At 38.1% G+C, this 17,462-nt stretch overlaps 1 protein-coding gene across 1 annotated transcript; it reads right to left on the bottom strand.

Moving 5' to 3' along the window:
- Positions 1-33: 33 nt before the first annotated feature.
- si:dkey-112e17.1 (uncharacterized) lies at positions 34-17,049 on the bottom strand. Its single transcript, XM_057360823.1, has 7 exons — positions 16,868-17,049; positions 7,449-8,380; positions 4,969-5,020; positions 4,743-4,878; positions 4,218-4,345; positions 1,601-1,840; positions 34-1,510 (listed from the first exon to the last, which is right to left on the bottom strand). The coding sequence occupies exons 1-7, from the start codon at positions 17,036-17,038 to the stop codon at positions 935-937; spliced, it is 2,235 nt and encodes a 744-aa protein (XP_057216806.1). The 5' UTR covers positions 17,039-17,049; the 3' UTR covers positions 34-934.
- Between the last annotated feature and the right edge of the window lie 413 nt (positions 17,050-17,462).

Raw genomic sequence — 17,462 nt, 5'->3', positions numbered from 1 at the left:
TAATACAGCACACACACAACGGTGATATGCAATTACGTATTTATTTGCATGAAATGTTAGTTACTGCATTTTATAGGTTTTAAAGTGGTCAGTTCCCTTTGTAATCCAACACAATATCACTGCATTTAGATAAAAAAATATGCCATACTGTATAATGAAAACAGCATATATGAAATTTAATACATTATAAAAATATGATTGTATACACTTTGAATTATTGCATCAGTACATATTTAGCAGCATAGATAGATAGGCACATAGTAAGAAATGCTACAGGAGGTGAAAACCATTGTGACATCATAATGAAATACACAAACCATACAACAATCAGGCAACAATAAGCAAACAATTCATTTCGCTCCTTTTTCTTTAATCACTTTAGAAATACGAACACATCCAGTTTAAAAAGGCTTTAACTTGTGGAGATTCCTAAGGGTATAATAAGTGTTTCGGTGAATAGAGAAAAAACGAGTGGAAGTTGCAAACGATGCCAAGCAGCTTTCTATCAGACTTGCTAATTGGTCTTTTACGTGTTGCCTAGGGATTAGAAATGAGCTGCATTGTTCATAGAGCAAATATGGAATTTCATGAAGTAAAAATATTAACGCAAACTCTCATTAGTGAATGGAACATTAAGTATTCAATGCTAAAAAAGTCATTTCTAAACAATTGCAGGTTATAAACGATACTAATGGTTTTATACTTAGCAAATTAACCCTGTGAATACACAACCAATGGCTTAACCAAGCAAAAAAAGGAAAGAACAATAAGTGCTTCAACACGACGTTTCATTGATTCATAACAAACATTTGTGGAATCTCAAGGTAACCTTTCCTGCTGACCGATCTATTGGCTGAGCTGGTCACATGACCACCACACTTGGCACTGATTGGCATAAGGAGCAAAGTAGATTGCTTCTTGCAGACTTTATTTCTTAAGTCGCTGTTTGCATGAGAGAGGACATCCCACCATGACCTCCAGTTAGGCCATCATCTCCCCTCACTATAGAGCGATCAGTTGATTGGACGGTGGGGAGCTGGCCTTTTGACAGAAGTGGCATGATCAGCCCCTCACATTTCTGTTCGCTCGTCTTCAAAGACTTGTCATGACGTTCTGCTAACACAAGAGGCTGTCGGTCTTCCTCTTCGGAGATAGCAAACACTGGCACAGTAACGTGGTCGTCATCGCCACTTAAAAGCCTCCCTTGGACGTGTTGCTGGCCGGATGGAGAGCTGGCCTCAGAAAACTGGTTTGGGGTTGTATTTCCATTTACGGTAGTTGATCCTTGTGGCTTGGATGACTCGGATGCTCCGGAGAGTAGGCCAAAGCACGGTGCATTGAAACGGGTTCGTCTGAGGTTGCAGGTGGAGTTAAGTCGTCGTTGACGCTGTGCAGATTGAGTCAGCGGGTATGAAGCGTTACTTATGAAGGAGGACTCGTCAGGACTCTGTAGAGGAGTGTCAGAAAGGATCTTTGCCCTGCCACCATCTGTAGCTCTGCTTGGAAGTCCCTAAGGGCATAGTGTGAGGATACTCATCAAAACCTGTTACTAAAAAGTTGAATTGTGATCAAAGCTGGTACACGATGTGTAAATACTCACACTATCCACCAGTTTGGTGAAGGGGCTTGTTGAGTTCCAGCTGCACCATTTCTTGTGGACTTGAGGAAGCGGAGGAAGGAGATCCTGGAAAGTTCGGACGCTCCATGCTCGCGGCCGTGCGCTGTTCGCCGATCCGGTGAAACTGCTTTTGGTCGCGGTAGGCAGGGCTGAATCTGGAGACGGCCAATCAAAGAGGCGACTGGGTCCCGTGTCACTGTGTCTCAGGAAACGTTCTCGTTGCTGAAGAAAAAAATTGCAGTTTCAGATGAAAATATTTGATTATAATTGAGAAACACTATAAAAATCCGTCAGTGATCAAAAGAACCAAAATTGTAACATTTTAAATTTTACCCAAAAAAAGAAAATTCAGCACATTTTTATTCAAAATCTGGCACCAAATGAAATAAGTTGGGCTTCATAATGGTTGCAAATTTAACTGGGAATCATTTAAAATGAAATTCATAGATCGATTGATGAATATAGATCATTGGTTAATGCATTAGTTTACAACAAATGTCGGACATCATGGAACTTGTCCAGAGAAACTGACTTTTGCTTTGGTGGGATTAAAACTAATTTTCCAACTTCGCAGAGAGTCTGGCAGGGACAGAAATCTACATGCGGGCCACGACACGTCAAAACCTTTACATACTGTATATCAGAGCGGGCAGTAAAACTGGCATTTGTGCAGTGTACGCGTAAGCTTCAGAAGGGGTTTTCTCATCTGTAGGGGTTTGACAGTTCTCACACACGATCTCCCAGAGCTCCCTATGTCTAGACAAGTATTATGTAGGGTTTAATCTTGAGCTGTTCTGGCATTGTGACGCATTATAACACAATACCAAATTGTTTGGCTTTGAGCAAAAGCAAAATAGGATAAAGAAACTACAGTGCCAAACAGTTAGCGGGTACCCAGCTGGAGACCGCAGCGTCTCACGAAGAGATGCAGGTTTCTTATTCCTTCCGAATTTCGTTGGATGAACACGCAGCTTGGCAAAATTATCATGCCACAATTTAGAGCCAAAGCAGCATGGACCACACGCACACACACTCGCACAGAAACAAACAGCGCTGGAGCTGGGAATTTGGCTACGGGCGGAAAGCATTCATTAGGCAGAGCTATCAGTGGGCCAACACTCCCTTCGGCTGCCAGAGTCTCTCTGTCCCAGCATCCTCTAGCAAAGAGCAGAGTCTCTGAGGCCAAGTTTCTTGGTGTGTGGTGATGTTCAATCAATGCAGTACACCGCACCGCATTCATGCTGAAAACTATTCAGTGTCACGAAGAAAGCTTGAGACTACCAAGCGAGAGTAAACAGAGAGTACAAATCCATCAGAGCATGACAAGATAAACACACATTCAACCTCAGTTTTAAATATATAAAACAATATCCGAGTAATACAGTGTGCCTGACAAAGAATTTGGAGAAAACATTAAATTGTATGAACGCTACTATATGTCAAATAATGTTAAACTTCCCTCAAGGTTTTCTTGATTTGTCCCAAAGTCATTTTTAATGGATGTGTGAAGTCAGTCACCCTTCAAATTTGACTCTAGTGGAATATGTTTGTCAGCCAGAAAGAATTCAAATATTTTGTGATTTAATATTAACCCCATTTTATCTATTGTTTTATAATTCAGAAACAAACAAAAGCTTAAACTATACAAGTGATAATTCCTCATAATACACAACACTTTTGAAAGTGGCTTTTGTTGTCTATTCATCCATATAATCATACATTTTGAAGTGTAAACTTTTAGCTTCAAAATTTTTTGAGACCACCTGATATTTCAAAGATTTACATTTTTAACACTAAATCTAAACCTGAGCTCTTCAAAAATCTTGTAGTTTACGTGTGTTTAAATCATTCATAATTTGTATTCGTCACAAAAAAGCTTGATTGAAAAATACACAAATATTTATGAAAGGTATAATTTAGTCATTTTCTTAAATACAGCCCTTAAAAACTCTTTCAAAATTATTTTCAGTTTTTCAGAATTTACTATTTATAGGTATGTGTTTATGTAAAATGATCCTTTTTTTTATTTTGTGAACTGCTAACAATATTTCTATTTGCAGTTATTTTCAGAAAAGAAAAACAGGTCAAAATAACAAAGATGCTCTGTATTTTTTTAAACCTCAAATACTGCAAAGAAAACAAGTTCATAGTTTCACTTTTAAACAATACAACAGTCATATTTGTACATGTATTTAGGAAAAGTTCAAAGTTCGATTTTTATCACACTTTTCTTGCATTTTGTCATGCTGTCAGTCTTTCACATTGCTGTTGGATGAATTTATGTCACTCCTGAGGTTTGTTTTTGTTGAAATTCAACAGACACGGCCACAGGACTAAAATGGTCACAATACATCTAGAAATGCTGATTAAAAGAAAAATTGGAATGGTCTGTTCATTTTTTTGTGGCAAAAGGTATAATTTAGTCATTTTTCAAAACATGTTATTGTTTTCTGAAATATATCAATGTAAGGTTTGTTTTTATAAAATACTCTCAGAATGGAGACGAGGAGTGAGATACATGCAGATGAGAAGTGAGACATGCAGGTGAGGACGGGAGACGACGACTGAGACACATCCTGGTGAGATGCGAGATACTCACTGTGTGTGCAGAGATGGGAAGTTTGGCTGGAGAAATGTTCACGAACACCTCGTCTGTGCCCAGCTCTAGTTCCGTCAGGTCACTGGAGAACATCTCTAGAGCAGTCTTCTCTGCATTCACCGATGACCCTATACAGAAACACAGCACAACGGCAAACATGCCAGACATCATGTTAGCGCTCGTTCTATTGTTTATGAATGAATGAACGTTTACCTGCAGTGTTTCCCAACCCTGGTCCTCGGGGCACACCTTCCAGAATGTTTTAGATCTCTCCCTATACAAAACACCTGATTCAACTCATCAATCAGGTGTTTCATATAGGGAGAGAACTAAAACATTCTGGAAGGTGTGCCCCGAGGACCAAGGTTGGGTAACACTGCCTTAGAGACAAGTGCAGTACAGGTTCAGAGAGAGGACATATGAACTCATAAACAGCTTTACTCAACACCCAGAACCCAATAACCCCAACATTCTCTTCAACTGACAACAGCACAACAAATAGAGAGATAAAGAGATATTAAGCACCTGTATGGGACAGACTGTGGTGGAGGGAATGGTTGTTGTTGTCGTTCACTGTACCCATCTGCTGCTCCAAGCGATTTGAAGAAACCATCTGCAGTTCACTAACATCTGCTGCTGAATTCAAAACTCCTTCTGGAACCTGCGGCACAAGACAATAAACAATACAAATGAGCTACTCTTAGAACATGAATCGAACAGAAGAACATCATCTTATATTCTGTGTGTTTACCTCTGAGCTGATGGATGAAGCAGTCGCGGCCTCTTTCGGACATAGTTTCGGTCTGGCAAACACCAAAACACAGATAACATCATCTTGTTTTGTTTTTATTATATTTCTGTTCTATAAAATGACTGTTTCCTCTTCTCAGCTCGACTACATTCCAATATCTCCTATAAAATCTGGTAGGACACACAGCGAGAACTCAAATATCCAAAACTCATTTCCGGCGTGTCTGCGGTACACCAATGTAATTTTGAGAAGCGAGTGGCAAAGGTGAAACCGGATATTTCAACCTGTCCGATTTCACTTGTAAAACCGATTAGAATTGCATGGCCTTCGAAGCGCATGGATGAAATTCATAACCGGACCTTTTAACAAGCTTCAGTTATATTGCCTCTATATCCCACAGGGAACAGTTAGGACGCTGAAATAGTTTTGTAAGCCTCTTCTGTTGAGAAAAAAATATAAACGCACAGCTGAAGCTGGAATTTATCATACAGCTGTAGGCAACTTTGTATGGATATAAACCCTGTTTGCTAAACCGTAAATGGACTGTGGGTAATTTTTGATGAAACATACCTGTAACATACCCCTACATTTTTAGACACAATGTTTTGTCTGTGTGAAGTTCACATCAAGCACATTGACAAATGTATTGAATATACAACAAGCATAATGACAAAGTACAAAATGTCTTGAAATAAAGGACATAAAAACATTCTATTACCAAAAAAACATAGATCAGCAATTGTTTACCAATGTTCTAATTCATATACTGGTTCAAAATTGGTGAAAATATAAATGTTTTAAAGATATGTAATCATTTCTGTTAACTGTGTATATTACATAAGTCTCTGATCCGATAAAAGTGTGCAGTACATATGTAAAGCATGGACTTTTCCAAATTTTTTTAGATTCCTGTTTTTTGGTCAAGCCATACGTAAATAACAAATTATAAAACCATACTTTTATCATAAAGATTATGCGTTTATTTTACGAGGTAGCTAATTCGTATGATTATTACTAGAGATGCACCAATATATCGGCCAATAATTGGTATCGGCTGATAAAAGCAATTTTTCACACTATCAGCTCTCTCCCAATAGTTTAAGACCAACCGAGGATCAGGGCTTATACATCCTGTCAATCAAAAGAGGACAGGAAAATGCAATTCATTTGTGCTCTGTACATAGAAAATGTTGAGAAACATCACCAGTTTGATGTTCAATATTAAAAGTCATTATATGAATTTATTCAGAAAGTTAAGAAATATTAATTGAATATTCAGAATCAGTATCGGCAGTAATCACTCTGAATAATTGGCAATCGGTATCAGTGAAGAAATGTAGTATCGGTTCATCTCAAATTATTATGATTATTACATACGATTACAAAAAGCAATACTGAAGCCCCTCCCCTAACCCCTAACCCCACTTCTAAACCTAACGTCACTGCTGCGAAAGCAAATCTAACTAAAACATATTAATAATATCGTACAAGTTCAATTAGCCACCTCATAAAATAATTACAAATTCCCGTGAAATTGTGTTGGCTACTCTTGCTACCTTGGTTAAGGTTTTGTCGGTTACAAGTGACCTGCAATTTTATGTTTCATACAGAGATGGCGATAGAGAAGTAAATGTTATAGATTAGCTTTGGTCTGGTGAATTGAGTAATTGGATGTCAAGATGCATTAGACCCTGATCAAACTTGTATTCAGAGCTATTCACTTTGTGATCGGCCCACCTGAGGCAGGTGATAATACCATGTGTAAATGAGGCCAATGTGAGGCATATGAAAAGATCAATTCTGTAATCAGAGAGCAATTACACACAACGTGTCAAGAGTCACACTGTCATTCCTAGCAGATACAACAAGAAGTGAATCATACCACATTGTACAGCATGGTGTATCCATCGCTGTGGACAGCAGATCTGTACTTTCCTCTATTCTACCCTTTCTCTCCGCTTCTTATATTTCTTTTCTCTCTATAGTGTTTGCTGCACTTTGCTTTTGAGCATCCGGTTTATGGGCAGGTGCGGTATCATGAACATGCTCAGGTATGAATAGCGCTTTAACATCAAAGTGTTTCTGAACGTGTAGAAGAAAGACTTAGGTTAAGCTGCCAACAATGGGGAACAATAGACCATAGCTCCAGCTGAGTCAACATCAACTCATTTGAGATGCGAGATGTCACGGACATAGTTCTGGGCATGTGACTCATTCTAAAGACAATGAAATCGAGATTAAATTTGACAGCTGTTTGTAACAGAGCGGAAAAGTGAGGATAATCAATTATAAAGTGGCAAGATAGATATCATTACACACTAAAAAAAATCGTATTGCTAAAAGAACAGTTTTGACAATCATCCTCGTCTACGAAAACTGTAACTAATAAAGTAAACAAATACCTAAAAGCAAACAAAAAAATAGACAATGTAAATAATAGCTATATGCCTAATTTTCGCAAAACTCATTTTCGGTCATACCTGAAAATCACACAGAGGATACCAGCAAGACACATTGCAAACACCACCGCTCCACTCACTGCTCCCAGCATCGCACTGGTGCCGCCATCTGAGGGCGATGCCGATTTCTGATGGCCTATCATGGCAGCCTGTGTCTGATTCTGATAATGAAACAGCAAAGCGAAACCACGCCCCCAATGGGTGGTCGTGATCAACTCCATAATGACCTCCACCATGTCATCCTCCGATCCAAACACCAGCTGGCTGCTAGAAGGGCGTCTGGAGCCGCAGAATCGAGATGAAAAGGTGATGAGGTCGGAAATGTAGAGTACATCATGTGGACAGGCGTCCAACAAAGGCGTCTGGGAGTAAGCGCTCACTTCTTCGTCCATTTCGGTGGCTGTTCGTGGGCTTGCTGTGACAAAGTCTGCAGGGTCGCTGGCTACTCTCGATCGCTGGAGTGAAACAGAATTCCTGACCTTCTTTTCACCGTTTTGAGCTCCAGATAATGGTGAAGAAGTTTGTGGAGCTAAAGGTACAGCAGAGGGGGAATCGGCCAGCATTTTGGCAGAGTTGGAAACTTTGGTCATCTCCATTTTGGAGGACTGCTCTTGGACAACCACTTGCTTGACCTCTTCTCTACGTGCGGACTGGGGTTCTTTAATTGGACCCCCGATGCTCTGACTATTAGCTAGACCTTTCGATACCACTGTACTGTCATCAGTTGGTACCTCATCCACATTGTCTGCCGATGTGGAGGTAGATTCCGTTGGATTGTCTGGACTCTCAAAGACATCAAAATCAAACATCTCCAAGATCAGCTGATGGCCAACGGGTACGAAGAATTGCCACACACAGTGAGTGCCGGATGAATAGTTATATGGGAAGCCAGGTGACAGAATGAGGCCTTGGACATCCACAACATCCACCTTAGCTCCACAGTCAAAGTATACCTGAAGATTAAAGACAAAAAAATAATATTTTAAGAGTCATGGCTTGAAAACTAATGGAAGCGATACAACATTTATTCTGATTACAAACAGGACCATGGGACTAGGTTCTGTAAGGACAACTATAAATAAACAAACTGCAGGTTTAAATGAAAATCATTGCTTTTGTTCTGGTACTGGAGGGCCACTTTCCTACAGAGTCTAGCTCCAACTCTGTAGGACGCCGAGGATGGAGTAGCAAATTTAAGAGGGCAATACTTTGCACGACAGCAGAAGAAGGTAGAACGATTTTACACAATGGAAATGTATACACTCCTTGAGTTTAACAAGTTACATGTGTTCAAAATTATAATAAACTTACAGTACAACCAGTGGAGAAACAAGAGACTGCTCAAGGTAATTCTTCCCAGAACCAGCACCGAGGGGGTTCGTAGGTTGAAAAACATCTAAAAAAAAGTGAAGCCTGAAGTTCAAGAGAATGGCACATGTTCAACAAACCAAGAGGCAAGTCTCTCATGCTGCTCCGGGTTATTCAATGCCACATTAACATCAGTAAACAATTTTGGCAGACACTTGTCGGTCTGACGGTAAGCATTAGGTCTAGAAAACTGTGTAAAGAATTACAATTGACCCCATTTCAGAGGAATAACAACAGACAGCTGGAAAAGAAACTCCCCGAGCAACAAAGTTAAATGTTCTGTTCAGAAAATTTGCTTCGGTCTGCCTACCTCAAACTTTCCTCATCGGTTATCAAAGCTGGATACGCCGGTCTCTTTACTAACCCCAGGAAAGAGTTTCTTTAGACATACTGTTTGTAATATCTCACAGGATGAGGGGACCTCTGTATAATCGGAGGCAGATGGGAATTGGGGGGCAGACCACTCCACACCAGGCCTTGGCAGGACTCAGTTTGTTTATTGGGCTTTCTGTTGCCAATACGTCTGGACTGTGGGAGTCCAGTTGCTATCCCTGATTCTCACTCCATTTTTTTCTGATTCGGTTTGTTTGTCAAATGTAGCTAGCAGAGATCAGCTTTTCAAAGCTTGTCAAGCTGTTACCTGAAGTTCATGTGCTACTACGCTAATAACTGCGTTCCTCACTTTTAAGCCGGTCAAATGGCACTCACTGCAGGGGTGTAAATAAGATGATTTCAGGTTAGCAGGAAAGTTGAGCAATGCACATGAATATAAGAGACAGAAAAAAACAGCCGTACGAGGTGAAACAAGGTTCGTGTGAGGTACAGTACATGCATAAGTACAAGGGTGAAAACATGGAATTCTTACATCAAATGAATGTTTTTAGAGAAAATGAGATCAGTACTGAGATCACTCACCATTTACAATGAGCAAAGAATATTATTGCATTACTGCATATACTGCATAGTACTGCATTACTGTATCTCCAATACAGATGACAGACAGAAAAAAGAAAAACTATACATTGAACAAACACTTGCAATATTATTACACCCTGAACCAGATATGAACATCCTATTTCCTGCCATCCCTAACAAGGAGGAGAGAAGTTACGACCATTTCAAACAAAGAGGAAAAATTATATCACTAAGGAAGCTATTTGTCTTATATTTTTGCTGCACCTGTACATAAAGCATCCGGTTTATAATGTCAGAAATGAACTATTCATATAAAGTATTTTGGTCCAGTCCTATTCATCATGATCTCATCTCCTTTAAAAAGACAAAAAAATGTTGGCAGTGATCTATGCAGAGATTTTTGAGTTCGCTCTTTGAGCGGAATTGGGTCATTACCGCAGCTCCACCATAATGCTGGACTATCTTCTGGTTAGGGCCGTGTACAATGCATGGTAGACTTCACATGAATGGCGCCCAAAGTGTGGTATAGAATATGGGACATTCTTATAATGCCAAACATCCCAGCTTTGTTACATCATTGTGCCGCACTGGCACTATGAGTACTGGCACGCTCATAAGAACATTGGAAGGCTTTCCTGTTTGGTTAGAGAGCATTTTAATGAAAGGAGGGTAATAAGTATGAGGCATTTACATAATGTCCTTTTGGTCATCGCGCCCCAGTTGTGCCACACTGACGGAGAACTGACAACCTTCGTCCTCAGTCGCTCACTTGTACTTTTTAGTGCCCTTGGGCATGGGAGGAGATTCAAGCAGAATGGGCCCCTGAGGATGTCAACAATTTAGGGTTGTCATCTTGTAATTACAGTTATTCTGACACGTGAATGCACCACAATAGCGATTTGTGCATTGTCACATTACGGAAGTAAAAGGGGGTTGGGTATCAATGAACAGTGCTCAAATAACTCCTATATCAAATTTACAAGACATCGAGGTTAAGGGCTTTACTTCTTGGTCTGAAACTTAAGCAAGCGCACATGGCCACATAATATAAGTCTATGGTTATTATAATATAAGTCAATGGAGACTTACCATGCTATACTATTACTGCACTGTGCTTGAAATTGCAAGGGGGAATTCATACATTATGTTGCCTTCAACATGTCTTGGTATACTTCAAGCAATAATGCTGAATAAAATCTCTCAAGCTATTGACACTTAAAACTGGTTCTAAGATACTGCTGTTGCTATACAGTTGATATATAACAGGAAACTATGGAAAAAGAAGTAACAAGGAGCCAAGAAATGAGGGCACAGTTAACCCTGTGGGTACTGACACATAACTAAGTAAAGATTAGAGAACCACTACGAAGGTGAAGCAGTAATCCAAAATTAAAAACATGATAGCTATGGGGGTTTACCCACAGAATGTTAATGCTGACAGTGTATCTTAATAGCAACGTAATGTAAAGAACAATTAGTGTGTGAAGGAAAATAATTGCCAGCAGTAGATGTCAACAAATTTAGCTCCATGCATGCATTCAATTTTTATTTTTTTATTTTACAATAAACTGAATAAAAAGCTAAATTGTGCACACAAATGAATAAATCGAGGGAAGAAATTACAATTGTGCAATGCTTTATAACGTTTAAATCTCTATCATCATCTCGGTTTAAACATGAAATTGCAGGTTACTTTAAATATTATTTAAAAGCTATGGATTGCAGTTTAAAATTATAAAAATGTAAATGCATTTTTTTTGTGGGGATGGTATGATGTTATGCTTTGTATGTGATTTTCTAGATTTTCTATGAAGAATTGAGACTATTGTGCAACGCTATTTTGATGTGATTTGTAACTTTCATGAATGACTCTCTCTAATGACGTACGTATGGAACGTGATAATTAATTGATGAATTCTTGAAGTGATTATTAATTGTCGAACTCTTGTAGTGATTGGTGTTGTCACTATTTTAATGGGAACTTGTTTTCACACGTTTGTATATGCCTGATGAAGATCATGAGACAGAAACGTTGTTATACTAATTAAATTTACCTCTTTGCAAGCACTGGTAGTGTGCGGGATTTCTTTTCTTTTTTGCTTATATTTGGACCTTTTGGTCTTTTTTTCCTACGCACCTATCCATTAACTACAGGTGTACGAGAGTGACTGTTAATTGACCATGTATGTAAAAATGGAAGTATCATGTTTCTTTAACTTTACAAATGTTGTATTGTTGTCAATTATGTGAAAACCAAGCAAATTCTACTTCCTAAACAAAACTATAAAGCCTGACTTTCTTTCGCTCTTTCTCTCGATGACTCATTGCATGAATGCGAGTAAAACAGTGCCAGATAATCTCACAGCTGTTGCGAGTCACAGTGGGCCGCAGTGTGAAAAACAAGATGCTGAAACTTTCACTTGTATCTGATATGTTACGCACATCTGTCTCGTGACTCGTCTTTTACTCTCAAAAGTTAACACAGCATTTCATTAGCCTTCCTGCTTTCATTTTTCAAAAAACCCTCTCTCTTACTAACATTATCTGCCCTCAAGGGGCTTTTAACAACAGTCTCAGAAAATCGTGACTGGATGTGAAACATTACATGAGAAGTCGAATAAGCGGATAATCTGAACGTTCACGTTCAGTCGCGCTTTTGTACTCTGCAGGGTTTTCACAACAGAAGGTTCGGAGATAATACGAGTTGACAATATGACTACTGAAATTGTGAAGCAGAGAGTTGAAGCCCCATTGCCACACACACGCTCAAATGCACAAACATCCCTGCCAGTCTCCTGTAAACATGTATGGGCCGCTGTAAAGGGGCTGCGAGAGGAGCACAGCTATTTATTGGTTTTGAAAAGTGAGACCGTTCCAAGCACAGAGACCCTATGAGCCTGTGATGACATGTTGCAACGGGTTACATCAGTCATAACTGATACTGGACACTGAGTCAGGCACATATTAATATTTCAAGATTTCAACATAATATTGTGATATATCAACAGAGACCACCCGTTGCATCACCGAAACATTTTTGCCCTTTACCTTCATGAAATGACCTAAATTATAGAATAAATGAAAGTTAAATAATTTCCTCCAAGAGGAAGGAAACAACACTGACCCTTTTAGAAAAAGTAAATGGATAGTTGACAAATAACACGAACATAGCAGGAAAGTGTTTATTCTAGATCCAGTGGCTGGTTTTAAAGGGAAAGTTGACCCCAAAAAAATTCTGTCATCATTTACCCACCCTCGAGTTGTTCCAAATCTGTATAAAATTCTTTGTTCTAACATAGTAGAAAAAATTACAATGGTAGTTAAAAGTGCCCCAGAACTTTCCTACATTCTTCAAAATATCTTTTGTGTTCAACAGAACAAAGAAATTTACAAAGCATTTGTGGTATGGTAGTCAATGGTGGCTAAGTATCGTTTGGTACAAGCAATCTTCCAAATTTCTTTCTCTGTGTTCATCAGAACAAAGACATTTATACAGATTTGAACAACTTGATGAGTAAATGAAGACAGAATTTTTATTTTTGGGTGAACTGTTCCTTTAATATCTTTAAGTTAAAAATATTTGTAAAATTGTCGATGACATCAAACTAGGGTTGCGCGGTAAACCGGTTCTGGAAATTTACCGGTACATTTCAATCGGTTCAATACTAGAATTTTGCTCGTTTCGGTACTTGAAACACTGCTGTTCCAAAGTTCACCGCTATGCGGCAGTATGCCACAGAACTGACGCAGAACTGGCAATATAGAAGAACAAGATGAATCGCTCTACAAGCGCTTTTGCGACCATTTAAACTGAGACACTGTGATTGATTTATTACAAATTCAGCTCTTTCTACTTTTGCTGAGAGATCTTTAGATTGTTTTACAGTGTAACGTATATTCTACATGCTGCGATGCGTCTGTACATCCCTTCAATGGCATACATATCATATATAACTATATCTCTGTTCCAGACATCTCAGTTATTCTACTAATCATCATGAAGTTCTCTTTCGTGTCTTGTATATGTTCTTATACTGTCAAATACACACGCTGTTATGTCAGAAACACAAAAGGTTCACATAAGAACAGTCCGTTGTGTTTTAAATGTATATCCGCATCAAAAAAAGAATTTGCCTTAAAGTGACAGTAACCTAATAAATCTGTGTCACATATTAAAGAGAAAATGAAACGTTTGTAGCTATATTTAGAGTCATTGCATATTTATTTTATACGTTGAACAGTGTTGGGTGTAACTAGTTACTAAGTAATTAGTTACTGTAATTTAATTACTTTTCCCTTGAAAAAGTAAAGTAAGGGATTACTCTTATTTTTTCTGTAATTTAATTACAGTTACTTTTGATGTAATTAAACTAAATACTTTGTGTAATATATGTGTGTGCAATAGTGGAATTGACATCAAAATTCAAAGTCTAACTTTAAAATCCGTGCTTTAATGTATAATTCTCACATTTGTAATACTTTGGTCAGTTAATAAGAGTACTTTATGTAGTTTAATATTATTTAATTGAATGAATTAAAAGAGCCCTTTCATGCCTATCCTTGAATCACTTAACTAACCAAGGTTGATGTAGGATATAGAAAGTAATTAGTAATAAGTAATTAAATACTTTTTGGAGAGAGTAATTTGTACAGTAATCTAATTACACTTTTGAATATGTAATTAGTAACTAGTAATTAATTACTTTTTGAGAGTAACTTACCCAACACTGACGTTGAAGACGTGTGCAGTGTTTTATTTTTGTTGATCATTCAGTTTTCATCTTGAATGCTACAGTACTATTAAATAGACCTACTTGAAACATTAAATTGTTGTTCAAAATTTAATTGTTCATATTTGTGGGATTATGATGATAAGTCTATATAAGCAAAGCATTTTTCAGTAATACAGTGTAAAAGTGTAAAAATAAAATGGTGTTATATAAAATATAAAAATAATATATAAAATATGCATTAAAGCAGTTACAGTTTCATGCAGTCTTCTTAATATTTTTTCAAATAATTTATATTGGGGCTGGTTATTAATCACCTATGGTACCGATGTGGTACCGATATTACCGGTATTAGATTCTGGTACCGTACCGAAGCCAAAATTTGGGTATCGAGCCAACACTACATCAAACTGACCACAAACTCCTACCAGACAGCTCAAACTATGAATCATTATAAGCTTACCGTTGCAGATCATAGTAGGAAGTTGAGAACACTCGACACATATTGATATTGCACTGCGGTCCCTTTTAGATTAAATTCGCCATGTTGTTTCTACAGTAGCCCTAAATGGACAAACTGCTCTACGGAGCAGATTTCGTTGATACATTATCTCTTTCGGCAAAGAAGCGAAAATGCGATGACATCTTTGTCCTGTGAGAGCCGCCGTAGTGCTTCGAAAGGGAGGGTGGAGTAAGCCGTTGGTTGCTATTCGCAACCTCACCACTAGATGCCACTAAATCTCTACATTGCTCCTTTAAGAATTTTGATTCTGTTTTTTGATTCTGAAATCAATCATTGAGTTTACAAAATCACTGCTCACACCCAGAGCAAACAACTCTCTGAAATAACCGTGCTGTATTTGTCCTAACAAATCATTAAAAACTAGTTGTTTAAAGGGTTATGGTTCCAAATTCACACAAGATGTCGTTTTCTAGCCAAGAAAGACACATTAGTGGTTAGCTCTCATTAAAACTGTTACTGTATAATAGCTTTCTCCATTCTCATGGGGCCCGGTTGAAAATGTCAGAACTGTGTGGGCGAGATGCAGCATTATTTGTTGGGTGAGGTTAAATAATTGAGAGAAATCATTCACAAGCCGCAAGTGCTTTGCATAGACATGCGAACACGACACATGCATACAAGCAGGAATTTCAGACCCACGCAGAAGTCATTGTTCAATAAACTGATAAACCTGTACAAACATCTTAATTGCAATTGAGATCAAATCTAATTATCTCAACATATCCTACATGACAAAATATTGTACATTTTGATAGCAGATGCAGGAAATACCAGCTAATGCTTTACAGCACATCTTTAAGAGTAAGATCAGCTTAAACACCACAAAGAGCACTTGTAGAAAATCAAAAACATCCAAACAACTGTTTGCATATATTATGATGTCAAAAGCAAAAGATTTCACTGATGCCATTGTAGATATGTACCATTCGTAATGAGCCACAATTCACTCTTCATAGTGAGAAAGAGTTAATGCGTTTGGCTGATCACATGATCTTAACATGTCAGCTCCCATGAGGCGACTCGCTCTATGTAAAATAAAACAGCTTTTGATCTAGACTACTAACTCACTACAGTCTTCATCTCACACAAATTAATGTGATATGGTATAGACTTCTCAAAAGTAATTTTTTTATATGTGAAATGTTTTTAAGGATGGACCAATAAGTGCACCTTCAAAATTACATTAAAAGATCTCATAATTAGAGCCCATGTACATAACAATAAATAAATGATGACATTTATGCCTGTGGGAAAGAGATAAGTGTTGCTAAAGGCCATAATGTGAAAATAACCACAGAAATGTGTATAATTGCATGAGTGGAATGTGTTTTCCACAGAAATCTGATAATCACTTCATAAATACAGTACACTCAACAACACAGTAACTTACTCCACACTGTAAAGTCAGGAAAATAATAAATGGTCCATTGTGATCATATAATTATAATGCAACTATGTTGATGCTGACAATTTCCAAGTTTCAAATAAGGTCTGTACAATCTCAAAACAAAAGTAAAATTTATTTACGAATTAAATGATCGTTTTTAAAAATAACTGTAATAACGTTACTTATAAAATATTTTTATATGTTTAAAAACTAAAATTAATGTTTTTATTGTGTAACTCACTCATCGCAGAGCTCGCGAAATCGCTGCGCGAGCTGAAATGACCGCGCTCAACCGAACCGAACTCGGACCACACAAGTTTCACCACAGTGCACACAAACCTTACACCTTTCCCACGTAAAAACACTTCAAACACCTTTGAAAACAGTTTCTAACTAATACACACCTCAAATATTGTCCTGTAGCCTTTAAATCTACTGTAAACAATTTGCGACATCTGACAAGCCGAAACAAACAAAAATGGAAAGAGTGCTATTATTGACACACACGTGAACTCACTTTCTGCGCGACACATCCACTCATCCACAGCAGACAGACTGTCGCGTAAACCCGCGTCCCGCTCAGTCCACGAAGCCCCATTTTGGTCACCTCAGTTTGGGCAAAGACGCTCACAGAGAGTCGTCCTCTCTCTCCCCATTCACCTGAGGGAGCGCGGGGGCGCGCCTTCATAACACGCGAACAAGCACGCAGAGGTCTGCTGTGCGCGTTCGCGACAACAGCGATCAAATAGACGGTGGAGAGAGTCAGAAAGAACACTACCATTGCACAATACCCCGGGGAGTGGGATTACCTTTAATCTGCCTCCTAAAACGCAATATTTTGTTTTCATTAAAGGCTATTGTTTACTTTTGTAAAGTTTTATAAAGTTTCCCATGACTTCTCTCCGATATAAGCGGACCAACAAACATGATACAAGCACACTATAGAAACGCATTCACACTAAATTAGCCCTTTTGATATTGTAATTGTGTAACATTTCAAGTTATTGTATTTTATCTTATTATTTATTTAACGCGGAGCTAAAATATTTATTCATTTGTTGTCTACAATCTTTAAAAAGGTTCTTCACCTTTAACATTTGACGAACATTTCT

This window comes from Triplophysa rosa, linkage group LG2 (assembly GCF_024868665.1).
Source record: "Triplophysa rosa linkage group LG2, Trosa_1v2, whole genome shotgun sequence".
NCBI lineage: Eukaryota > Metazoa > Chordata > Actinopteri > Cypriniformes > Nemacheilidae > Triplophysa > Triplophysa rosa.
The sequence above is the reverse complement of the archived record's forward strand: the minus strand, read 5'-3'. Positions and strand labels throughout refer to the sequence as shown.